The sequence below is a fragment of the Sorex araneus genome, chromosome 5 (assembly GCF_027595985.1).
Source record: "Sorex araneus isolate mSorAra2 chromosome 5, mSorAra2.pri, whole genome shotgun sequence".
NCBI lineage: Eukaryota > Metazoa > Chordata > Mammalia > Eulipotyphla > Soricidae > Sorex > Sorex araneus.
Window position 1 is genome coordinate 118,453,469 of NC_073306.1, and position 25,690 is coordinate 118,479,158.

Consider the following 25,690-nt stretch of genomic DNA (forward strand, 5'->3'; position numbering starts at 1 on the left):
TCTACCATCCCCTATGTACCCAAGCCTGCCAGGAATGATCCCTGAGCACAGAGCCAGGAGTAAGCACTGAGCATCACTGGGTGTGGCCCCAAAACAAAACAAAACAAAAAAACAAAACTAACTGAAACAATAATAATGATTAAAAAAAAACCAAAGCTATCAATTTGCCAGGGTATTAGACTTTCTTAGAATAAAATTCTTCTTTATGAGAACATATTAATAAAAATCAAATGAATAGATCAAGAAAAAGGGACAGGGGCTGGCGCAATAGCACAGCGGGTTTGATTCCCAGCATGCCATAGGTCCCCTGAGCACCGCCAGGGGTAATTCCTGAGTGCAGAGCCAGGAGTAATCTCTGAGCATCGCCGGGTGTGACCCAAAAAGCAAAAAAAAAAAAAAAAAAGAAAGAAAGAAAGAAAAAGGGACAACTCTTCCTCACATCATACTTTCACTTAATAAACAAAGAACTGAGAGAAAAACTTAGGGTAACAATTTTTTTTCAGACAATGTCTACTTGCTGATGGAGGCTAAAGTTAGTGGACAAAATTTGAGGAGAAACAATTTACATGATTTCAAAGTATTATCCCCAGGGCTGGAGTGATAGCACAGTGGGTAGGGCATTTGCCTTGCATGCGGCTGACCCGGGTTCGATTCCCAGCATTCCATATGGTCCCCTGAGCACGGCTAGGGGTAATTCCTGAGTGCAGAGCCAGGAGTGACCCCTGAGCATTGCTGGGTGTGACCCAAAAAGCAAAAAAAAAAAAGAAAGAAAGAAAGTATATCCCCATAAAACTAAGTACAAAAGGAAGAAAACTTGTCTTTCCTCTGTTTTTTTTCTACTCTGGAGAAGCCCATGTTCTCTTGTGAACATATATTCCTTCCTCTCTCCCTCTCTCTCTCCTCACATCTAAGTACGTTTTTCAATAAAAACTACTTGGCTTTGGTGGTCAGAGCAAAATGCAGCAGACAGGATGCTTGCTTTGTATGCAGCCAGTCTGGGTTCCATCCCCAACATCCCATATGGTCCCTTGAGTGAATCTTGAGTGCAGAGCCAGAGTAACCCTTGAGCATCGTCAGGTGCAGCCCAAACAAACCAACCTACAACAAAAAAACCCCTGTTTTGCTTTATTCCAAAAACAATAAAGATAAGTAAAGTAGAAATTTGGCAGACACCAACCTAAGCAAATGATCAAGGTAAAAGTTCTTGTCATTAATGATAATATATAGCAACATCATGAGTTCCTGATATGGCACGCTCACTCTCCGAAATAAACTTTTGTTTTGGGGCCACACTGGAGGTGTTTAGGAGTTACTCCCAGCTCTGTGCTCAGGAACCACTCCTGGAGGTGCTCAGGGGACCATATGGGGTGCTGGGATCAAACCCAGGTCAGCAATTTGCAGGGCAAATAGCTCTACTATTGCTCTAGCCCTAGGAATAAACAGTTTTAATGAAAATTCCATTCAATCATGAAAAACACATGACAGAAGAGAACCGAGTAACAGACAGACTCAGACCAGGGGAGACAGAGGAAGATACAAATAAGTGCCATGAGGGAAATGGAATAGGATCTTGAAATAAAACAACTGCAGCTGCAGAGAAATCGGCAAACTGTAATGTAAAACTCGCAAAATATAACTGGAACTTCAAAGTGAGACACCACAACAACCTACCAGAAAAGCTAATAGTTCAACAGCTGACAACACCAAACATGGGTCGAACATGCTCCAGTCAGACGCCTGGTACTTAGATGCTAGGAGTGTAAAATAAAATAGCACAGGCACTTTGGAAAAATGTCTAGCAGCTTCTAGCAAAACTAAATATACACATACCCTCTGTCCCAATAATTCCACTCAAGAGAAATGAAAACGGTAAGTCCATTAAAAGGCTTGTCCAAGAATGTTCATAGCAGCGCTATTCATAACAGACAAAAACTGGAGACAGGCCAAGTTTCCACCAATAGGAGAATGGATAAACACAATGTGATATTAGCCACACAACAAAAACTATCTATACAGTGAAAGGCAAGCACACAACACTGACAAGTTTTAAAAGTATGCTGATTCTACGAAGACTTACACCAAAGGATCCTATTGTTTTATTCTATTTATGTGTCCTAGATGAGAATATCTATGGTTAAGGAAAAAAATCAGGAAGGGAAAGCAGTGACATGAGGACAGTGGCAGGTCTTGGGCAGTAACATCCAAACCACAAACGTCAACACTACTGTAACCAGGTTACCTAAACTACAAGAAAAAAAAACCAAATGAGAATAGTTTCCGCCGAGAAGGAAGGGTAGGAGCTGAGTAGGAAGAGGCCTGAGGCACAGGTTTGGGTGACACAGGCCCACACACCTGCCAGGATCCTGAGATTATCTGAGATTTGGGAACCTCACTGCAGCCGACTAACTTCCTCCCTCACTTCTCTTTTGGGTTTCTGGGCCACAATTGGTGCTTACGCCTGGCTCTGTGCTCTGGTAACACTCCTCCTGGGCGGTGCTGGCAAACCACATGAAAGTGCCTAGGCCAGTGCCAGGGACTGGACTGGGTGAGCCACGGGCAAGACAAGTGCCTAAATCCACATATGACCTCTCTGGGGGCCCCACTGGAGGTAAATTTTACCTCGGACAAAACAGACTGTAACAATGAACCGCTCATGATACGTATGTTCAGGTAATCAAGGAGAGACAAATTGCAATTTACAAGGAAAATAATAAAAATAAGATTAACTCTATTTTTAAGATGGTTATGAGCTCAAACAGGGTTAAATGTTCATGGTGGGATCCACGTAATAGATGTATTTCCAAATTTTCTCTTCTGAAATGATTCATGATAAAGCATTGGCAGGAAAACGGGAAGTGTAGTTATCATTTAGCATTCTATAAATATGTGGGAGAACTCTGTGTGTGTGTGTGTGTGTGTGTGTGTGTGTGTGTGTGTGTGTGTGTGTGTGTGTGTGTGTGTGTGTGTGTAGGGGGACAGCCTGACGTTAGGCACTTGGGCTTGCTCAGGTCCAGTGGCACAGGGCGGCCATGCAGTTCAAACTTGGGACACTGCTCACTAGCGCCTCTGGAAATTGTGCTAACTCTAGTGACCATAGGCAGACAATGAATATTTCCATCCTCACAAAATGTTCTGTTGGACTCCAGAGTGAACTACATTTCCAGAGGATGGTAAATAACCTCACAAAAAAGTAGTATCTATAGATAAATTTAGAGAGAGGCAGGCAGGGCACTATGCTCCCAGCTTTGGATTATCTTGCTCTTTTCCTGAAAAAAATATTCGCATGCAGCACAGAAGAGAGGAGTAGAGGCAGGAGGAAACCACTGTGGTTCAAGGGAGGAAAAATCCTCATAAAGCCCGGAAGTGAAAAACACAGCTGAGTCAGGTAGACAGCTCAAAATAGTTCTTGGGCAAGTTTTAAGAACATAAGCAGAAACGAGGTTTCACTTGTCACAAATGTCATTATCTATCCACACATGTCAGACTGCTACCATGTTTTCAGTGTTTTGTTGACCTAAAGTGTTAAGTATGAGCAGGAAATATTTTTTTTTCTTGGCAAATTACAAGATGGGACAGAGTTTCTTTTAGGCATATATTTGTCTTTTTTTTTTTTTTTGCTTTTTGGGTCACACCCAGCGATGCACAGGGGACCATATGGGATGCTGGGAATTGAACCCGGGTTAGCCGCATGCAAGGCAAATGCCCTACCCGCTGTGCTCCAGTCTCATGTTTATCTTTAAGACCTAGTCTTATAATTTGGTGGAAGATGTGGTGCTGGAATCTTGAATAAGCAAAACCCCAACATTAACATTAATCATGGTGCCTAAAAGAAAAAAAAATTAGAGGCTAGAGAGGTAGTACACAAGATATGGTGTTTGCCTTGCATGCAGCTGTCCTGAGTTTGATCCCCCAAACCCCATATAGTCCCCTGAGCCCCACTAGGAGTGGTCTCTGAGCACAAAGTCAGGAGTAAGCCTTGAGCACTGCTGGTGGAAAAAAAAAAGTCTTCGTCTTGGAGTCAAGTTTACTTTGGTGAACACAGCCTTGAAAATAATAAGCAATGTAGAATATTTAGTGTCCAATTATAAAAATGGACTTGCAATTAAATCTTTCAAGACAACTGTTACAAAGAATGAGGCATGCTTGAAATTCTGAAAAAAGAAACTCGAGCAACCCTTTGATGGTTTGTTATTTATAAATCCTAGAGTCAAATTAATCTAGGAGTCTACATTGCAAATTTCCAGGGGAACAGATGACCGTTCATTTTAAGCACCTCTTCTGCTCAATAGCAAATAATGGCTTAGAATGAGAAACATGGCTGCCAGAGAGCTCAATGGGCTGAGTCACGTGCTTTGCCTGAGGGAGGGCTGGCTTAGTCCCTAGCACTGCATGGCTCTCAGAGCACTGAGCCAGGAGCAGTCCATGAGTACTGCTAGGTGTGCCCTCCACAAAAATATCTAAAAGTATGTCATGAGAAGGGCTGGAAGAGTTATTCTTGACTTTAAAAAGTCTTTGACTGTCATTAGAAAAAGCACATAAAACAAATAGATGGGTTAGTGATTAGAAAGAAAACGTCCCCTAGAACCGTTACCCAAGTCAACACGTCTTTTAAATCTTCCGTTTGTGTCTTACAATCCACCAGAAGTTGGGGCATGTAACCCATAGAACTTCTCCCAATCTGGCTTTGCTAACTGCTAACTCTGTTTTCAGTATTTGCTGCAAACTGGCAGCTGGAATGGGAGGTTCAATTTTAGATTTAATCCCTTTGGCAAAACCTTGGTTGTAGTATGTTCTTTCACCAGGAGGGCTAATTTTTGTTCACTGTTTTAAATGTGCTTGCCCCCTTCCCCTCCCCTTGCTGCTGCTATGATGCCATGGGGTGGCACATGCTTGGCTGTGGTGCTCACCCCTGAATACAGTATTGGCATTTGAGTTGAGGTACTCGAGGGAACTTGCAGACTTTCAGTTGTGGTATTTATACAGTAGGTTCTGCTGTATCAGAAATCTCACAGTTTGGTGCTGGGGCTAGAGACTGCAAATGACGGTGCAATTGGGATTGCCCTGGTGCGAGGAACCCCTTCAAGCATGTGCGAGGCGGGAACTCTACCCACTGACACATCCTCAGGCTGGTTATTAATATTGCTCAGTTTGGGGGCCACTCCTGGCTCTGCACTCAGTGATCACTCCTGGCAGGTATTTGCTGCATACCACCTTATGCAGCACTGGGGATTAAACCTGGGCCAGCTGTGTGCAAGGCAAGTGCCCCCCCTCACAGTACTGTTTCTCCAGCCCCTAGTATTATTTTAACAGAAGTGACTCCCGAGATCCTGGGCTTGTCAGGTAGGCCTGACTGTCTGGTGCCTGGTAGTGCTTGGTCAGTCACCAACGCTACACCCAGTGTTGTTTGAAGGGCTGTGTGGTATTGAAAATCAAACTCAGGGCCTCACAACAAGCTAGGCAGGTACTCTATCACTACAACCCAGTCCTTTAACTCAGCTCAGTGCTCAGATCAGCTAGGCTGTAAAGAGATGCTATCTCATTGAATTGGTTTTGTAGGACTGTGCATGTTTGGTTGTTTGGACCATTTCTGGTGGTATTCAAGGGCTATTCCCAGCTCAATGCTTGGAGGTTGCTCCCAGCTATGCTCAGGGGACTGAGCAGGGCAGGGGACTGGAGCCGGGGTTCCCGCATGCAAAACATGTGTTCTAGCCCATTAAGTCATCTCCCTGGTCCTGTTTTCATTTAAGTTAAAATGCCTTTATAGGGCTGGAGCAATAGCACAGTGGGTAGGGCGTTTGCCTTGCACGTGGCCGACCCGGGTTCAATTCCCCTATGGTCCCCTGAGCACCGCCAGGAGTAACTCCTGAGTGCAAAGCCAGGAGGTAACCACTGTGCATTGCCAGTTGTGACCCAAAAAGCAAAAATAAATAAATAAATAAATAAATAAAATAAAATGCCTTTATAGGAGCTGGAGCGATAGTACAGTGGGTAGGGCATTTGCCTTGCGTGTGGCCGACCCAGGTTTGATTTCCAGCATCCCATAATGTCCCCTGAGCACTGCCAGGAGTAATTCCTGAGTGAATGAGCCAGGAATAACCCCTGTGCATTGCTAGGTGTGACCCAAAAAGCAAAAAAGCAAAACAAAAATGCCTTTATAGAGTTGCTTATGCTTACCTACTCTATGGTGGTATTAGTGGAAAGGCAGGATGAAACTTTTTGTTTGTTTTGGGACACACCAGTTTGTGCTTAGGGCTTATTCCTGGTGGTGCTCAGAGACCACATGTGATTCCAGGGACTGAACCCATGTCAGCCATGTGCAAGGCAAATGTCTTACCCACGGTACTGTCTCTCTGGTCCCAGGAACAATTCTTAGTTTTTCTTTTTATTTATTTATCTAGTCTTTAAGATACTGAATAGATTCCCTGTCAGTTGTTGACCAATGAGGTTTCCTTTTCAGTTTCATTATGAATGCCTCTCTTTCAATATGCTCCCAGGATTATTAGTCCACAGCAGACCTCATCCTGACGAAGCTTCAGGGTGTCCATCTGTGCACAGCCGGAGCTGCCTCCTGTTGGATTTGGAGACAAGCTTTGATGCTTCTTTGTTACGTGGTTTCAGTGTTTGGGGTCATTGGGTAATCTTCCTGCCCTTAACCTTCCATCAGCTATTTCTCTCGGAGATCTTTGTTGTTACTGTAATAGCCAATAAATGTTTATTGTTGCTATTTTGCAGCCTTGGAGGTTGAACCCAGGGCCTCCCACAGGTCAGCTGCAGCCCAGCAGGTAGAGTTTGGGGCGAGGAAGGTAGTTCAGCAGTCTGGGGCACACGCCCGGCATGCACCAGGACCTGAGTTCAAAACCAACACTACATGGCCCCCAGGCTCTGTGGGGTGTAGCCGTGGAGACCCTCAAGTGCCAATTGCCAGGCCCTAGCACCAAATTGTCTAGCCCAGAGGGACAATACCATCAGCAGTGAGCAGAAGCCCCTGAGCACTACTTGGGAGCCCACTGGCAGTATGAAATAAATTGGTAAGAAATACAGACCACAGGGGCTGGAGCAATAGCACAGCGGGTAGGGTGTTTGCCTTGCATGCGGCCGACCTGGGTTCGATTCCCAGCATCCCATATGGTCCCCTGAGCACCGCCAGGGGAAATTCCTGAGTGCAGAGCCAGGAGTAACCCCTGTGCATTACCGGGTGTGACCCAAAAAGCAAAAAAAAAACAAACAAACAAAAAAAAAACCAAAAAAACACAGACCACAGTCGGGGTCCCAAAATGGTCAGTGGTCTCTAGGTCTTTGCGTGGACATAAATAGAGACATAAACACACACTTCTACATTATCAGGTACCAGCCGCCAGGGGACAGCGTGAGAGAAAGCAACGCAGATGATGCACAGATGCAGTGGCGGGCAGAGGTGCGTGCTCTGTCCTCAGCAGAGGGCCCTAACACATTTCTAGAAGCAAAACTACGATTTTGAAGCCAGATTATTATTTTTTTTTCTTGTTCATTTTTCTTTATTTATTTTGGGGTTTGGACCACACCTGGAGGTGCTCAGAAGTTATTTCTGGCTCAGGGGACCATATATGGTGCAAGGGATCAAACCAGGGTCATGGATAAAGCTGCAGCATGCAAGGCAAAAGCCTACCTCCTGGACCATCCCTCCGGGCCCTGAATACAGATACTTAAAACTGGTAACTACGACTGGGAAAGACAGGTCGAGGATGAGCTCATGATCATGAAAGTTTGTCACTGCATCTCACGGTGATTCAATTAAAAAAAATTTTTTTTAAATAAAAAAAAAAGAAGAAATACTTAAAAAAATAAAAAGCATGAGCTCATGAGCCAACTTCAGTTTGATTCCTGGCACTGCATGATCCCCCAATTGCTGCAAACAAATATATAACAGAACTGATGACTAATTAAAATACATAATATAAATGATGACTAATTAAAAAAATGAAACACTAGGGTCAAATAAAATCACAGTCTATGGGCTAGATGTACTTTCAAGCTGAGATATAACTGGCAGTTCTTTCTCTGAAATCATTGCTAATAGAAAGATATTTAACGAAGTAAAAGAATTCTCAGACTGCTTCAGAAAAGACCCAACTATAAGGGAAGAGAGAGAGAATGGTTACTTCTACCCCTCCCCAACTCTTAGCATGGAAAAAACAGGCCTTATACAGAAATCATTTTCTTTTGTTTGTGGTGGTTGTTTGTTTGTTCTGGGCTACATCCCGCAATGCTCAGAGGTTACTTCTGGCTCTTTGCCCAGGAATTACTCCTGGCAGTGCTTGGGAGACCATATGTGATGCCAGCAATAGAACTTGGGTTGTCCATGTGCAAGGCAAATTCCTTAACCACTGTACTATCTCTCCAGCCCCTCAGAAATAATTTTCTGTCTGGGATTTGTATAATAGGGAAAAATCAGTATCAGAATGCATCCTTAAACTTGGAAACTGGACCAGAGAATTAGCTCAAGGGAAGGAGGGAAGGAGGGAAGGAGGGAAGGAAGGAAGGAAGGAAGGAAGGAGGGAAGGAAGGAAGGAAGGAAGGAAGGAAGGAAGGAGGGAAGGAAGGAAGGAGGGAAGGAAGGAAGGAGGGAAGGAAGGAAGGAAGGAAGGAAGGAAGGAAGGAAGGAAGGAAGGAAGGAAGGAAGGAAGGAAGGGAGGGAGGGAAGGAGGGAGGGAGGGAGGGAGGGAGGGAAGGAAGGAAGGAAGGGAGGGAGGGAAGGAAGGGAGGGAGGGAGGGAGGGAGGGAGGGAGGGAGGGAGGGAGGGAGGGAGGGAGGGAAGGAAGGAAGGAAGGAAGGAAGGAAGGAAGGGAGGAAGGAAGGAAGGAAGGAAGGAAGGAAGGAAGGAAGGAAGGAAGGAAGGAAGGAAGGAAGGGAGGGAGGGAGGGAGGGAGGAAGGGAGGGAGGGAGGGAGGGAGGGAGGGAGGGAGGGAGGGAGGAGGAGGAAAAGGAATGGAGGGAAGAAGGAAGACCTGGAACTGAACACTATACCTAAGCAATTAGATTTCTCAGGATGAGGCCCAGGAGACTTATTTATTATCTTTAGTTGTAGGGCGCCATCCAGCAGTCCCTCTGTGCTTGGGGATCACTCTGGGAGGTGCTCTGGAGGCCATATGTGGTGCCAGGGATCAAACTCTCAGCTATATGCAAGGTCTTAACCCCTGTACTATTATTTCTCCAGCCCCAGGAGACACATTTGGTCGGTATAGTAGAGTGAAGCTTGTGGAAAAGGCCTGGGGATGGCTCAGACTGCAGGCATGAGGTCACGAAACTGATCCCCGCATCAGGCCACTCAGGGCTGCCCTGTGGGATTCCTGGTGCCATGACAGAGTGTGCCGTCATCGATGCACTGTAGCCACGCGTGTGAGATCAACTAAAACAACGTGAACCACCCTGTTCCACGAGCAACAAACTAAGTGTGCAAGTGCCACCACTAGGTGTGCGACCCCAGGGAGCCCCAGAGCCAACCGTGTCACGACAGAGTGTGAGCGAGTGCCACCACCACCACAACAAAAGGAAGAGAAGGAGAAAAGTACATGACTTTCTGAAAAGCCTCCTGAAGATGCAGGTCCTCACCCTTATTTACATTCTAACAAGATGAGCAAGCTACTCGAACCAACACTGGCGCCCTCCCAGGAGAGGTGGAAACAATGGAGAGCTTCAGGGGAAAGAAAGAGCACTGTGTGAAGAGTCTCAGTAAGCCCCAAAGAGGGGATGGAGAAGAGCCGGAACCGACAAGGCTGGACAGTGTGATGGGACAGACACACCCCAGAAAGTCTGGGAATCATGGGGTCCTCCTGCTGAGCAGAAAGGAAAAGCCGGGACAGGATGAAGACAAATCACAGGTGGCGTCTTCCCGGCTTCTGTTACTTTCTTTCAAAGAGGAAGTGCCTCAGCCAAGGGGGCTCCAGGCTTTAGGAATCCCCAGCAGGAGGAAGGAGGGAGCTAAAACCCTTCCTGACATGTGACGGCGCCCCAAGGCCCTGCTGCCAACCTCTTGGCTCCAGCCCCAGGTCTGGCTCCGTGGCATCCCTCCTCTCTGGCGTGGCCTCCTGGTTCTGCGGACTGCGGGCTCGCTCTCGCAGTCTGGAGAGGATCAGCTCAGGACCACTTAAGCGCCTTCCTTTTGACGGAGACCAGACATCACCATCCTCAGGTGTGACGTTCCAGGAATCCAGGTGTATCCCCTGCCCCCCCGCCCACCGCTGGTGTCTATCGGGGAAAGGAAAGCCAGTGTGGCTTGTGGCCTGGCACTGATCACACATTGGCGTCTCCACCTTGTCTTTTGCGCCTCCTAGAAATTTGACTGGTAGAATGGGGGGAGGTGGTAGCCCGCACGGGAAGCACTGCACCCCATTGTGGTTACACAACCACAAGGAGCAAGTGTGGCCTCCGCCAGCACTACGACCTGCTGTGTGAGCCCCGGAGAGGGCCACTACTTAAGAGAGGATGTGAGTACCACAAGCAGGAGATGTGCAACCTCCAGGAATGGCAGCAACGTGGGAAGGGAAGTGGGGAAAAACAGGAATGGGGGCAAATGAACGTTTACAGTTCCTTTATCTCCCCACGTCCCCATCCTAACTACCTCCTGCACCTCCAGAAGGCTGCCATCTTCCTTCTATGAACATCTGCATATTAAAAACTACAACTAATTTTTTATGGAGACATTCCCACACTCTAACTGCCTGACACGTGCTAACCCTATGTGGTGGCTACTATACTGTGCCCATCTTGTAGGTAAGGAAACTGAGGCCAGGAGAAGTTAAGATGCCACTTGTCCAGGGCCACAGATAAATGTCCAGGCTAAAAATAATATATTTCAAAGATGATATTGTATTTTCCTTCAATTTTTCCCCTTTTCTTTCTTTTTTATTTTTTTTTTGGGGGGGGTCCCCAGACAGTGCACAGGAGGCCTGAGGAGACCCTCACAGAGATTCTCAGCAGCAGTTCAATGCAAGTATAAGGTGCTCCTCAGCCTGCAGCACCAGAGGCTAACTGGGCCCTGGAGGTGCTCAGGGCTGGGCCCACAATGCCTGGGTGCGACTGTGTGGTGCTGGGGCTAGAACTAGGGCCAGCCACATGCAGGCCATATGTCTTAACCCTCTATTACCTCTTGGCTACTCTCCGATTTTTATATAGAAAAATCCTCAAATACACCCTTGGGAGCTGAATGAAAATGCAATACTCTGCCATTAGCCCTTAACGCAGCCCCATGAGCCCTGCGTACATTCAGCTGCCTCTTGCGCCTGCCCGTTTGCCCAGCGTTGGTGGAGCCCCCACTGGCTGCGGAACTCAGCCCAAGCAGACCCTGCCCTTGCTTCCCCAGTGTGTCCCCACCACCCTGGCCCCCGTGCCAACTTCCAACTGAAGACCATTTCCCTGCTCTTCAAAACAGGGGAGGGGAAAAGTGCCTGCTGCAGAGGCAGACTGGGGGGTGGGAGGGAAACTGGGAACATGGGTGGAGGTTATGGCACTGGTAAGGGGATGGGTGTTGCAACAATATATGCCTGGAACTAAACAAACAAACAAAAAACCCCACAAAACCCTGTCTATTTTGCTCCCATTCTCATATGTGCTTCGGCGGGCTTATTTTCTGGATGTGACTGGACTCATTTTAAAAATAAACACAACCCCCCTGGGAAGGAAAGACAGCTCAACGGGCTCAATATGTTCTGCAAGCAGGAGGCACAGGCTCACTCCCGACATCACAGGGCCCCCAAGCACAATAAGTGGCCCCCATACACTAGTCGGTGTGACACAAAAACAGTACATAAATAACATTAAAACTTTACTCATGAGGGGGGCTGGAGGAGCGATAGCACAGCTGGTAGGGCATTTGCCTTGGACACGGCCAACCGGGTTCGATTCCCAGAATCCCATATGGTCCCACGAGCACCGCCAGGAGTAATTCCTGAGTGCATGAGCCAGGAGTAACCCCTGTGCATCACTGGGTGTGACCCAAAAAGAAAATAAAAAACCAAACTTTACTCATGAGGCTTTCCTTTCAAGTTACCTCCCATTAAAAATAGATAAATACACTGGGAAAAAAAATAGATGCACTGGGAGGTGGGGCAACAGCACAGCTGTTAATGACTGCCTTGCACAGAGGTGACCCGGGTTCCGACCCCAGCATCCACACAATTCCCAGAGCACCATCGAGAGTGATCCCTGGGCACAAAGCCAGAAATAAGCCCTGAGCACTACTGCGTGTGGCCCCAAAACAAATAATAATAAAAATTTTTAAATAAGAGAAACAGCCTGGGCAAGAATTTTAATCTTACATCTTGCCCCCTACATACAGCTAATCTACTTACTCTCTAGATTTCTGCACCCAGCCCATCAGCTTTCTGATTCTTCCCAACATTGGCTGGAGCCCCCATTAAGCCCCTCTGTCTCAATCCCTGCCCACCCCCAGTCTCTCAGGAGTCTTCCTCTTCCACTGTCATCATATGGAAAATTCCAGGAGTTTTAACATGTTGATGACTGCACACACCATCAGCGCTTTACACTTAAGTGTGGCTAATTAGCAGAGGTTTTGCGCTTGTGTCAACATACTAAACAAAAACATTTTTTCAGGGTGGGTCAGCCTGGTGCCTGCCCTAGCAGAGCCCCCAGCAGCCCCTTGTCTCACAATCCAAAAGTGCTGCCATGCCCCTGGTTAAACCCCACTATCTTGGGATGGACCTCACTGAGATATAACCTGCTGAAAATTTGGATATGCGGGTTTTGTGACTGAAATCTCCAGGCTTCTCGGGGTTGGGATGGGCTACCTTTCCCCACTTCCCTACACTCCTGGGAGCTCTGGCAGTCAACCCCACAAACCAACTCCAGTGCTACCATGTACGCTCTTCGACCAGCCTTGCTTCATAATTAAATCTCGAAAGAGATCAAAAGCAGCACTTAATCTGGGATCTGTGCAAGGCTGAACAGACTGAGGTAAATTGGAGGGAGGAGGGTCAGCCTGGTGCCCCCCCAAGCACAGCCCCCAGCACCTGCTTGCTCCCACCATCCAAAATAGCCGCCATGCCCCCAGCAGGACTCTACCAAAATATAATCTGCTCAAAATTCAAGTATGTGGGTAATGTGACTAAAATCTCCAGGCTTTCTCGGGGTTGGCATGGACTACCTCCCCACTTCTCTCTGTTCCTTAGAAGCATCAGCACTCGTGTCCACACTCCAAAACTGCTGTCCAGTTAAAAAAGCTACTCCAGCCTTACCTTTCCGAAAAAAACACCGAACACCCTGAACAACAACTAACAACAATTGGCTTGGGCTTTCGTCAACAATCCAGTCTTACAAAAAACTCAAACCTTTCTTACCTTTGGGTCCAGTAATCCAGATAGAGGGATGCTCAGGGGTTGGGGTTACTACGGGCTCTGCACTCAGGAATCACTTCTGATGGTGCCGGGGGACCATATGGGATGCCGGGGATTGAACCCGGGTTAGCCATATACGAAGAAAGTGGGACCCCCACTGTACTGTCTTTTCAGTCCAAATAAATACTATTTTACATTGGGCTGGAAAGATAGTATAGGAAATAAAGCACATGTGGCCAGCCTCAGTTTCCATCCCTGGTATCACATGTGGTCCCCTGAGCACTACTAGTAATGAGACCTGAGCACAGAGCTAGGAGTAATCCTTGAATATTGCCAGGAGTGGCCTCAAATCCACTCCCCTACCAAAAAAAATTACATAAAGCATATTTAGAAACTGTCCTAATTAGCCATTCCTAAATTTTAGTCAGTTAATGTGTACAAATAAATTTTGGGGGGGGGTTGTGATGCTCAGGGGTAATTCCTGGTGGTACTCTGGGCACCATCTGGGCTGGGGATCAAACAAAGGTCAGCCACTTAGAAGGCAAGTGCCTTAGCCCCTCTACTATCTCTCTGGTCCCTAAATAAGTATCTATTTAAAGCCTTTGATAAAAAAGTACTAAAATTCTGGTTTCATGCAGTCTCCTAAGAACTCCGACTTTCTAAAGGAGGCAGGAAGGACAGCTAAGTGGCGGAGCACATACGCGTGCAAGGGACAATGGGTAGGGCTGAGAGGCCCCCACCCCTGCCCCCACATCACCAAGTACATCCAGGAGACTACCACAAGTGGCGACCCCTGGTTTGTAGCAACAACAATGACAACAGTAGAAGCAATAAAAGGCTACGAATTAATTAGAAGTAGGAGGAGAGACACACAAACAGCACGCTGCCGTATGGCAAATGCCTCTGACTCAAGAAGAATCGAAAGAGAAAAACAAAGCTAAACAACTCCACGCTGGCACTACTATTAAACTGCGGTCATGAGTCAGAACGCTCAGAGGGCAGGCTGGGGGGGTGGCAGGAGCCACTGCAGATCACTTTAGTCACTACAGACTGGCTTGTGCTTTCGTCAACAATCCAGTCTTACAGAAAAAAACTCAAACCTGTCATACCTTTGGGTCCAGTAATCCAGCTAGAGGGATACACCTTCAGGAAATAACTTAAAGAAAAGTATCTTTCTTTCCTTTTGGGGGTGGGGGAGGGCGGGCTGTGTGCACACCTGGCTGTGCTCAGGGCTTACTCTGTGCTCAGGGATCAGCCTGGAGATGTTCAAAGAACAATCCGAGGTGCTGTGGATGGAACCTGGGTTAGTCGCATGCAAAGCAAATGGCCTACCAGCTATACTATCTCTCTGGCCCAGCAAAAAAACATACAAACATTTATATACTATTTATGTTAGTGACAGCTAGGGCACATGTCAAATCTCCTAAGTGGAAGGAAAAATTAAGCTAATTAAGCAATGTATCACTGAATACATCCACATTTATATTTTGTTTTGGTTGGGGTTTTTTGTTTTTGTTCTGGTTGTATCTGTTTTGCTTTTGGGCTACACCTGGTACTGCTCAGGGCTTATTCCTGGTTCTGCGCTCAGGGGACCATATGGAATCCAGGTGGCCATGTCCAAGACAATTGCCCTTTGGCTATCTCTCTGGCCCCATACATCCACATTTAAAATGAAAAGCAGATCTGGAAAGAGAGCTCATTGGGCTGAATACATACTTTGCATCTAAGAAACCAGGGTTCAATCTGTGACATCACATGGCCCCCCTGAGCTGGGCCATAGAGTATGGAGAAATCCTTGAGTAATGGCAGATGTAGGGGGAAAAAAAAACCAAACGGAAACAAAACAAAATGATAGATAAGCATATAGGGGTTGGGGAAGTAACTTAAGAGCAGAGTATTTGTTTTCTATGTGTCACGATTTTGGCTTGTTTGATCCCCTGCATCTCTCCTCTCCCCTCCCTTCCCCTCCCCTCTTATCCTCCCCTCCTCTTCTCTCTTCTCTCCCCCCTCCCCGCCCCCACCCCCACCCTCCCATCCAAATGGAACTGTGGAACATGTTTTCTAAACAGGAGCTCCAGATTTGATCCCTGGCTCCACACTGTGCTCAGGGTGTAGCCTCCCAGCACCGTTTGGTATGGTCCCAAAAAACAGAAGAGAAATGATAAGCGCAGGGCCTACTTCCATAAATGGAGGTACGTGGGACTGGAGCGATAGCACAGCTGGTAGGGTGTTTGCCTTGCAAACGGCCGAACTGGGTTGAATTCCCAGCATCCCCTATGGTCCCCTGAGCACCGCCAGGGGTAATTCCTGAGTGCAGAGCGATGAGTAACCCCTGTACATTGCCGGGTGTGACCCAAAAAGCATAAATGGAGGTACACATTTGGTTTTAGCAACAGGGTTTGTAATAAGTATTGTGTACGTTCTTTTTTCTTTCTTCCTCTGAATTTAACCTGTGTATTCTTACCTGCACAGAAGAGATGGGAGCTGGAGCAATAGTACAGTGGGTAGGGCGTTTGCCTTGCATGTGGCTGGCTTGGGTTAGAGTCTGGCATCCCATATGGTCCCCAGAGCACTGCCAGGAGTAAATTACTGCGAAGCCAGGAGGAGGGAGGGAGGGACTGAGGGTAGGAGAGAGGGAGAGAGAGGAGAGAGAGGAAGATAGAGAGGGAGAGTGAGAGAGAGAGAGAGGGAGGAAGAGAGAGAGAGAGAGAGAGAGAGAGAGAGAGAGAGAGAGAGAGAGAGAGAGAGAGAGAAAGAGAGAGAGAGAGAGCACGAGCGCAGAGCAGGGCCTTGCACCAGGCTGCCTGAGTTCACATTTCAGTGCGTCATTTGCTGGCCATGTGGCCTTGGGTCAAAGAACTCTATAAAATGCCCAGTGTTCCAGCTGCAATTATTCACGTGTCCAATATCATTATTATTAGTCTAATACATGACTAATAACATGACCTACCACATAAGCTCTTATAAAGCTAAAATAAGAAGATGCCTATAATGGTGGTCTGCACAGCCTGACAGGTAGAGAGTTTTTAATAAATACCAGTAACCTGTACTCTTCAATTTATCATCACCCAGTGATTCAAGTGTAACTGTGGAGCCCCACGTCTGTCTGTCTATATTTGGTCTGGGGGCCATACCAGAGATGGTTAGAAGTTATTCCCAGCTTGGAGGCCATCCTTGGCGGTGTGCAGGGAATCGTGCGGTGCTGAGGATCAAGCCTGGGTTGCTCCAGCCCACTGAGCTCTCTCTAGCCCTCACTTTCGACACATTATCCCTACAGAAACCTTCCAGGGAAGTGGGATTATATAGAAAAGTTAAAGAAACGAGCTCCGAGAGGAGTCTTAGGGATATCAGAGAGTTGGTCAATCCCAGTTGCAAATACATAAACTAAAACACACTTTTGTTTTCTTTTGTGGCCACACCTATAGATTTTCAGGGCCTACTCCTGACTCTGTGCTCAGGGATTACTCCTGGTGGGCTCAGGGGACCATATCACACACCAGGGATCAAACCTGGATCAGGCAAGTGCCCTACCTGCTGCACTATGGCTCTGGCCCCTAAATATGCTTTAAATACACTTGCAATGATATATTCAATTAGAACTTAATGATCATAGGTCTTCTTTCTCAGTTTGTGTTTCCAAGCAGAAGCAAGCGTGTGCGCCGGGGACCCATCGCCTTCACTGACCTCTGCCCGAGCACATCACCCCTGTGCTGGCTCTCCCCAGCAAGCGCTTACCTGGAGGAGATAGAGGAGTCCTGGGACAAACAAGGTGAGTGGGTACAGAGACTGGTATGTGGCTAAGGCAAGAAAAATAGCACTGAGGAAGGCACTACCTGCAAAGAGAAACAAAGGCATGGAGTGATCTAACCGCATCAACCAGGCCTGCACTCAGACCCCGAGACCCCCATCGAGACGCGTTCCTTTACTGCTCACATCATCACCAGCCTCATGTTCCCCAGCTACAACAGCGCCATGCAATGCACAGAGAGTGAGAACTTCCGGCTTGATTTCCAATGAAATATTTATCTTTAACAAGTGGAGACAGCACAAGCATTATTTCTTGTAAAAATTTCAGACCCAGAAAGATATAAAACTTCAGGCCAGAGGGGAATGAAGAGAACGGCTTCACTGGCACTCATATTGTGTTGAATGTCCCATTGATTGTGCCCACAATCACTGCCTGTACCATTGAGAGCTGTGAAAAAGAGCTTTTTGGTAATCACACCCCATGGCTATTTTTATAACACCCTTTCTTTTATGGGGGGGCGGGGCCTCCCAAATGTGCTCAGGGGCCCTGGAGGGATACGCAGCCAGTTGGGCCAGGAGTTTGGAGCCAGGACTGGAGGGTGCAGTGCTGCTCAGGCCCGGAGGTGCCTGGGAACATCCAGGGCCCATCCCAGCAGTGCCCAGCAATCCTCCCAGGGCGCTCCCAGTGACGCTCAGGCCACCATGTGTTGCCCAGATGTTTCAGGACGTTGTAACATCCTTTCATGTCATTGCAAATTTTTTATAATACAATGCTTACTGACTCCATATTGGTTCACTTCTGGTGGGGAATAGGGACATTATTAATAAAAAATATACTTCAATTTGAGAAATATAATTAATACAGAACCTGAAAATATATAGCACATAAGGAATGTTATATGAACTGGGGAGAGAGTACAGGGGTTAAGATACAGGTCTTCCATGCCACCTCATCTGGGTTAGATCTCCGGCACCCCACATGTTCCCTTGATCCTCAGGAGTGATCCCTGAGCACCACCTGGAGTAGCTCAACCCACCAACCTCCAGTGATTAAAAGAAGATTAAAAGACACATCCACAAAGCTCATAATAGTTTTCTCTGGTAACAGTAATATGCATGATTTTTCATTTTTTACCTCCCTGTATTTTCTAAACTGTCTATAATGAACATGCACTGTTACTGTCCCAAGAAAAAAAGACTTGAGGGTTAGAGAGATATCACAGAGAGTAAAGCCCTTGCCTGGCATCCTGCCAACTCCAGTTCGATTTCTGGCACAGCATGGCCCCCCAAGTACTGCCAGGGGTCTCTCCTGAGCACAGAGCTAGGGATAGCCAAGCACAACAGGTGTGTTTCAACTCTTCACAAACCCCACAAAAGAAAAAAAAAAATTTTTTGGGTCACACCCAGCGATGCACAGGGGTTACTCCTGGCTTTGCACTCAGAAATCACTCCTGGTGGTGCTCAGGGGACCATATGGGATGCTGGGAATCGAACCTGGGTTGGCCACATGCAAGGCAAATGCCCTACCCCTTGGGCTATCGCTCCAGCCTCACAAAAGAAATATTTTTAAAAAATCAGACTAAAACAAAACAAAACCCCAAATAACTATTTCCTTTTAGATGATTTAAGACAATAAAATCCATTATTTTTTGTGGAGTGCGGTAGGAACCTCCTAAGCAGTGTTCAGGAGCCCAAAGCTCTCCCGGGGTTCCAGGGTACTCGGTGCCTCGTGGTGCTGGGGTCACCAGGGCCACCCCCAGCAGTGCTGAGTCTGAATGCAGGGCCTATGGAATGCTAGGCACGTGCTCCAGAGTTCAGAGCCATCTGGCTGTCCCCGACAACAGACTACTCTAAAACCAAGGCTGGAGAACAACAAAGGTTCCAGTGCGGCCCAGGAGTCGGGAGCGTGCAGTCAGCATCCAGAGGTGGAATCTCTGCACTGCTTCCTAAATGACTACCCATGGTTACTTGTAAGTATGGTGCCAGTTGTTTACTGAAAACAACAGACATCCTCTTCACAGTGTTTCATGACACGAGAAACTAGTCCCACCACTCAATCTAAGGAGTTTTCCCCTTTCCTAGGGCTGGATCAGATGACTCAGAGAGGAAAACAAATGATTCATAGGTTTGGTTATGTTTTTTAACTTTATTTAAACACTGTGGTTTACAAAATTGTCCATAATACAGTCGTTTCGGCCATTCAATGTTCCAACCCCAGTCCCGTCACCAGTATGACCTTCCCTCTACTATTGTCCTCAGTTTCCCGCCTACCTCTTCAAGCCTGCTCCCTTACCAGCACAAAATTATTTATTTTATATTGCTTGTTACAACTAAATGGCTAATGGAATTAATGAAACATACTTCAGTCAAAGAAAATTTTGTGGAAATGGTTATATCGCTTAGTGGGGGTCATTAAGATCACTGAGTTTACTATGCTGTCTGTTACTCGTTGAGCCCTCTGTACTATTGCTTTTGTTTGCTGAGCTTAGCTTCTGTGCTACTTTCCCACCTAATCTGTTGTGCACCCCCTGGCCTGTCAGAATGATGGACTTTGGAGGTGTTGCTCCAGGAGCTCCAGGATCTGTGGGACTGGGCTGATGAGTTTCAGTGGCTTGGTTTGGCTTGCATCTCTTTGGAGACTAGCTGTGAAGCCCGGGCATTGTTTACGTGGCAGTGGCTGTAGGATGTGGGCGTGGCTTCTGGGCCTTCCATCAGAGCAAGGGTCAGGGGCGGCTCCCCCCTCCCACTCAGAGAAGACCCCAGAGTTCTCAGCCAAAAAAAACCAGTGTGCCTGGTATTTTTTTGTCAGCTTGGTGTCTTTGCAGAGATTGGTCATGAAGCAGTGAGGTTAGGTCATCTGCAAGGTGGTGTGGGGTATGAGAGCTGCTGCTGGGGCTTTGGCAGGATGGGAAATCGCCCGCACCCCTCCGGGGGCACCCCAGAATTTTTAGCCAGAGACCCAGTGTAGTCATGAGTTTCAGCAGCTTGGCTTGCACCTCTTGAGTGGTGAAGTCCATGAAACTGGGCCACCACTTAATAGTGGCGGCCATGGGTTGTGGGTATTGATTCACGGGGGTTTTTTGCACACCAAAGTGATTGGATATCTTTAAAACGTCTAGGGGTGGTTAAAAATTAGACCACAGGTTTGGCAGCTAATATAGGGGGTATTGGGCATGGAAGCTCCCAAGCATCACTGGGTGTGGTCCTGGTGATCCCTGGTACCACAGGACCTGGCAGTACCACATCCTTGGAACTTCTCATTGGACCATTAGTCCAATGAGTCAAGTATCACTGAGAGTGCCCTCCAAAACAAACAAACAAACAAACAAACAAAAACAGTCACTATAGGGCTGGCACACATGCTTCACACAAAGGAGTCCTGTGTTTGGTCCCCAGCACGGCAGGGCTCCCTAAGCACTGCCAGGGACCCCCACCCCAAAAGTCGACACTTCATAGGAAAGGGCATGGAGAAAAGAGAACTTTTGAGGGGTTCATCCCTCAAGTCACAGTAACCCAGCTTCAAGGAACAAATCCTAGTCACAGAAAGTGGAAGGAAGGCAGAGAAAGGAGGAAGTTGGAAGTAAAGGTCCAAGCACAGAATTCTGAGGATGCCTGTCTCATCACGTGACTTGGTGCCAAGCATGATGTCCTGTAACCAGGGTACTTATCACTCTGGCTGAGCAGCGACAGGATCTTGCCCAAGTAAGCTATGCCACCAGCAGAGGCCCACACACACCTGCCAAACCACTGACACCTGGAACCAGAGCCCGGCCAGGGCTGGAAGGAGAGCCTGATGGGTGGAGCACATGTGCTGTTTTGCAGGGGAAGGCCTGGGTTCAATCCCTGACACTGCATGGTCCGCCCAAGCATTGCCAAGAGTAGCCTCTGCGCCCCACCACATACAACCCAAAATATGAAACAACAAACCAAAAATATAAAATAAAATAAAACCAGGTAAACTCAGAGCGAGACGGCAGTGGTAGAAATGTGGTATTCTCAGTCTAATGGCTAGGGTGGGTTCATGATTCCCTTAATTGGCAAAATTTCTAAGTGACATTTGTGGGAAAGTAGCTTTAAAGAGAAAAAAACTGGAAAGGATTTTTTTCTGGAGGGTGGTGCCAGAGATTGAACACAAATCTCATGCATTTTACTGCTGAACCACTCCCTGGTCCCTGAAAAGAACCTGTACTTATTTATTTATTTATTTATTTATTTATTTATTTATTTATTTATTTGCCACATGCAATGATGCTCAGGGGTTACTCCTGCCTCTGCATTGAGGGATCACTCCTGGAGGTGTTCAGTGGACCATATGGGATGCCTGTGATCAAAAAGCGCCCTATGTGCTCTACTATCTCTCCAGCCCCTGGAAAAGAACTTCATAATTGAACCTAGTTTTCTAGATGTTGAGGGTGGGACAGAGAAGAGACCATGTGTCTGGCAGCAGAGGAGGGAGGCGAATGGCTCAATTCCATCCATTCTTATAAATGTGAAAACAAACCAATGACTTTCACCTCTTTCTCCCTTAGGAGACAGTGGGGCATGAAATAAACACAGCCAACTTCTGCCCTAATTGTCTGCGAGCAGTAATGATCTGACTGTAGCAGGTAACTATTTATAAGCCCGAGAGAGAAGAAATGGCTGGGAGCCTGACAGAACGGGCTGGCGAGCTGGCACTCCCAGGACGGGGAAGGAGAAGCCTTCCTGGACTCCTTGGCTGACATCACTGGGGAGGAAAGCTCTGTCCCTCCTCCTGCTCTTGCCCAGTAAGTCCATGACAACCACCTTGGCTGTCCTTCCTCCGCCTGATCCCCTTACTTGGTCACCACACCCTGGGGGTGCACCTCTGCGACACCAGTCACCGCAGCTGAGCTCAGCCTCTCACCAGAAATTCAGCCTTTTCATCCTCAGTTTCACCCAAACCTCCTCCTGTCGTGTCCACCTCCACAAAAGTGCCAGAAAGACCCTCTAAAAGATGGTTTAGACCACATGTACCCAAACTTATTTGGCTTACTACTTCTTCTCAGAAAAAGAAATCACTCAGTGGCCCCTAAAAAATCTACCTTCTCTTCTTCTTTTTGGTCAGGGGTAGGGGGGTAGTCACAGCCAGTTGGGCTCAGGGCTTACTCCTGGCTTTGAACCCAGGGACCAGTCCTGGCAGTGCTAGGCAACCATATGGGGTTCTGTGAATTAAACCCAGGTCGGCTAAGTGCAAAGTAAGTGCCCGGCCCACTGTATGGTCTCTCTAGTCCAGTCTTTTTTGTGTGAGGCTAAGGGGCCTCCTAAGACATGCTCAGGGGTCACTGAATGTGGGGGCCAGAGGATGCTGTGCTGCTTAGGGAAGAGCAGAACCCCCAAGGCTAACCTGGCGATGTTCATGGGGCCAAGTGGTGCTGCGGGTCCAGCCATATGTGTTCTACTCCCCAGATTATCTCTCCAGCCCTAGAAACTGAACTTTAGGTGAACAAATAAGAAGCATCCTCCAATTACACTCAAAGCTTCTACAACCCCGAGTTTTTCCAGAGCCCCAGAGACAGCACTGACTCTGGCAAAACACTAAGTTAGATGATAAAAGCCCCTCTTTAGAGATTTCTAGGTCTGGGGAGATAGCTCAACCTGGGGTGCATGCTTTGCACGACGGAGGCTCAGGTTTGAGCCCTAGTATCACATGGTCCCCTGGCACTGCCAGGAGTGACCACAGCCCCCCCAAAAACCACTGAGCTAGTAGTAGCCCCTAAGTGTGATTGTGTATGGCCCCTGCCCTGTTACAAAGGACTAACAATGATTCTGTTCCACTATTAGGACTAATTCCAAACTCTAACAGCACCAAAACCAATCCCAGTTGGGTCTTATTCCCTGGCTTCAGCTCTCTGGTTTGTTTCACAGACCATCTTCCAGCCATGTGGGACCATCCGGTCTCTGAAAATATCATGCTGGGCACTCCCATGTCTATTCTCACATATTCCTCCTGCCTGAGCTGTCTGTCTCTGGCCTTCTTAGAGCAGAGACCATAGAGACATCAGTTGACAACTGAAATGTCACTTCCTCTAAGACAACTATGCAGAGTTGACAATAAACCACATACAGGTGCCAGTCACCTACCCTCTGTGTCCTAATCTCAAGAACTATGCTTGACTACATCTACACCTACACACACACACACACACACACACACAACCTTGTAAACATTGTAACAACCTCATGAAAACTCTACTTTTCTTTTTCTGTTCTTTTTCTTTTCTAAAAAAAAAGAGGTTTTGGGCCATACCAGTGATAGTCGGGGATTACTCTTGACTTTGCACTCAGAAATTACTCCTAGCAGTGCTCAAGGGGCCATATGCAAGGCTGGGGATCAATCCCAGGTTGGTCACTTGCAAGGTAAACACCGTAGCCACTGTACTACCGCTCCAGTTCAAAGGCTCTATTTTTCTACCCATTTTACAGGTGAAGAAATGAAGGCAGAGAAACAGAAAGGTTAGGGATATCCCCTAAAACACACAACTAATTCCAGTGTCCATTCTCTGAGCTCATCCAATATACTCATTCAATACCATTGTAAAATAATTTGCTAATGTTTCTCTTTCTTATTTCCCTGATTTCTCAAGGCAAATAAATTTAACTCTGAATCTCCAGCTTCTAGAACATGTGGTCAATGAATGAACACCATGTAGTGGTACATAAACAACCTCTTTAAAAATGAAGCTAGGGAGATAACTCAAAGGGCTAGTGTGCATGCACTGTATGCATACTACACAGTCCCTCAAGCATGGGGCCAGGAGTAGCCCCTAAGTACTCCTGGGTATAGCCCCAAATCAAAGATTAAAAACTAATTTAAAAACAAAGAAATTAAAAGAAAAAAACCCAAGCACACTGGGGCCTGGGATATGGCTCAGAAGTAGATAGAGCACTAGGCCTGCATGTGAGATACTGGGATCAATTCAATTCAGTTCCCAGCAACACTGAGGAGAAATAAAGCAAGCATGTTGGACCAGAGAGACAGCAGCTCAACAGGCTGAGCACATGCTTTATACACAGGAGGCCCTGATATGATCCCTGACACCCTATGATTCCCAGAACACTGACAGAAATAACCCTTAAGCTGGGGATAAATAGCCCTGTCCTCTCACCCATAACACTGGATGTCACCCAAAACCCAAATCCAAAGACGAACTTATTAAAGAAAACCAAAACCAATGTCCTTGAGAAAGGAAGCGTTATAAGCATAAGACAGGGTAATACAACATGGGCAAAGGCCATGGATGTGTGTGTGTGTGTGTGTGTGTGTGTGTGTGTAGAGAGAGAGAGAAAGAGAGAGAGACACAGAGAGACACAGAGAGAGACAGAGAGAGAGAGAGAGAGAGGAAGAGAGAGACAGAGAGAGACCATAAATATATGGAAAGCACAAAATAAACCTGACTGGAACAAACTGTGCTCAGAGCAGGTCCCTGGAGTAAGCTTTCAGCTGGCTGAGGCGCTGCTTTGTAGGCAGGACCCTCAGGGATGCTGCAGGAGTCAGGAGCTTGGTGGGTGAGATGCCACATCAGGGACGAGCAGGGCACATCCCCATCTGCGCTAAGACAAGGGTGGCATGGAGGCACACAGATCAAGTTGATTGTGTTTGAAAAAATGCTGGACAGGGCAAGAAGTATGGGTTAGGAAGGCAGGAGGAGGATCGGGGCAGAATCTGGGAAAAGAAATGTAAAAGGGGACTCAAATAGTTTAGACAAAATGTGCAACGAAGCACACATCTGAGTGCCTGCCTGCTCTATGCCAAGCCAGCACAGGGTGCCAGGAAGACAGGTGATTCAGATGGTCTCTGCCCTCAGAGAGCTCCCAGTAAACAGTGACAAAACACATGAGGCAAGTCAGAAGGAAGTTACTAGTCCATCCAGGAAAGATGGCACCTGAGCTCTGAGCAATGAGCAAGGGAGGCCCGGGAGGCATTGGGAAGAGCAGGTGCACAGGCGGGAGGGCACGAGACAACAACAGGACAGGAAATAGTACAGGGGCTAAAGCACTTGCCCTGCATGTGGCTGACACTGGGTCAAACCACAGCACATGTGGCCCCAGGAAAGATCTCTGGCCACAGAGCCAGGAGCACCGCCAGGTGTGTTCATCGATCCCCCACCCCATCCCCACCCCCAGGAAAAAGGGATGTGGGCTCGGGGCAGGGCAGAGGTGGTTTAGCATGGTGAAATCAGGGTGATACTTGGGACAGACTGGAAGAGGGTGCAAACGGGTGGCTGGTCGCTCCTGTAGATGTCAGTAACATTCTGTTTCTTGGTGGAAGTGCTACTACTTATCACTCAACTGTACACTAATGACCTGTGTGCTTTTCAGCATACATGAGGTACTTCAATAAAAATATATTTCCAGGGCTGGAGAGTAGTATGGAGGTGCATGTGCTTGCCTAGTATGCAGCTGGGGCTCTGACACTGGTTCCAATCCCAACACTACATATGGTCCTCCAAACACTGCTAGGCATGGCCCTTGAGCATGCCACTATGGCCCCAAACCAAACAAGTTAAAACGAACAAATATATTTCCATAGATCTGTTGACCTTGGCAAGCAGTCGGGTCAGGCCCAGATCATGAAGGGCTTCGCTTGCCTCCAA

The 25,690-nt window shown here is 47.3% G+C and overlaps 1 protein-coding gene across 1 annotated transcript in view; it reads right to left on the reverse strand.

Annotated features, from left to right (window-relative positions):
- Positions 1–25,690, reverse strand: part of PIGU (phosphatidylinositol glycan anchor biosynthesis class U) — a 97,783-nt gene that overhangs the window by 27,356 nt on the left and 44,737 nt on the right. Inside the window, exon 7 of the mRNA XM_004612552.2 lies at positions 17,064–17,161. Coding sequence (XP_004612609.2) covers positions 17,064–17,161 — 98 coding nt within the window. The remainder of the gene's footprint in view (positions 1–17,063; positions 17,162–25,690) is intronic.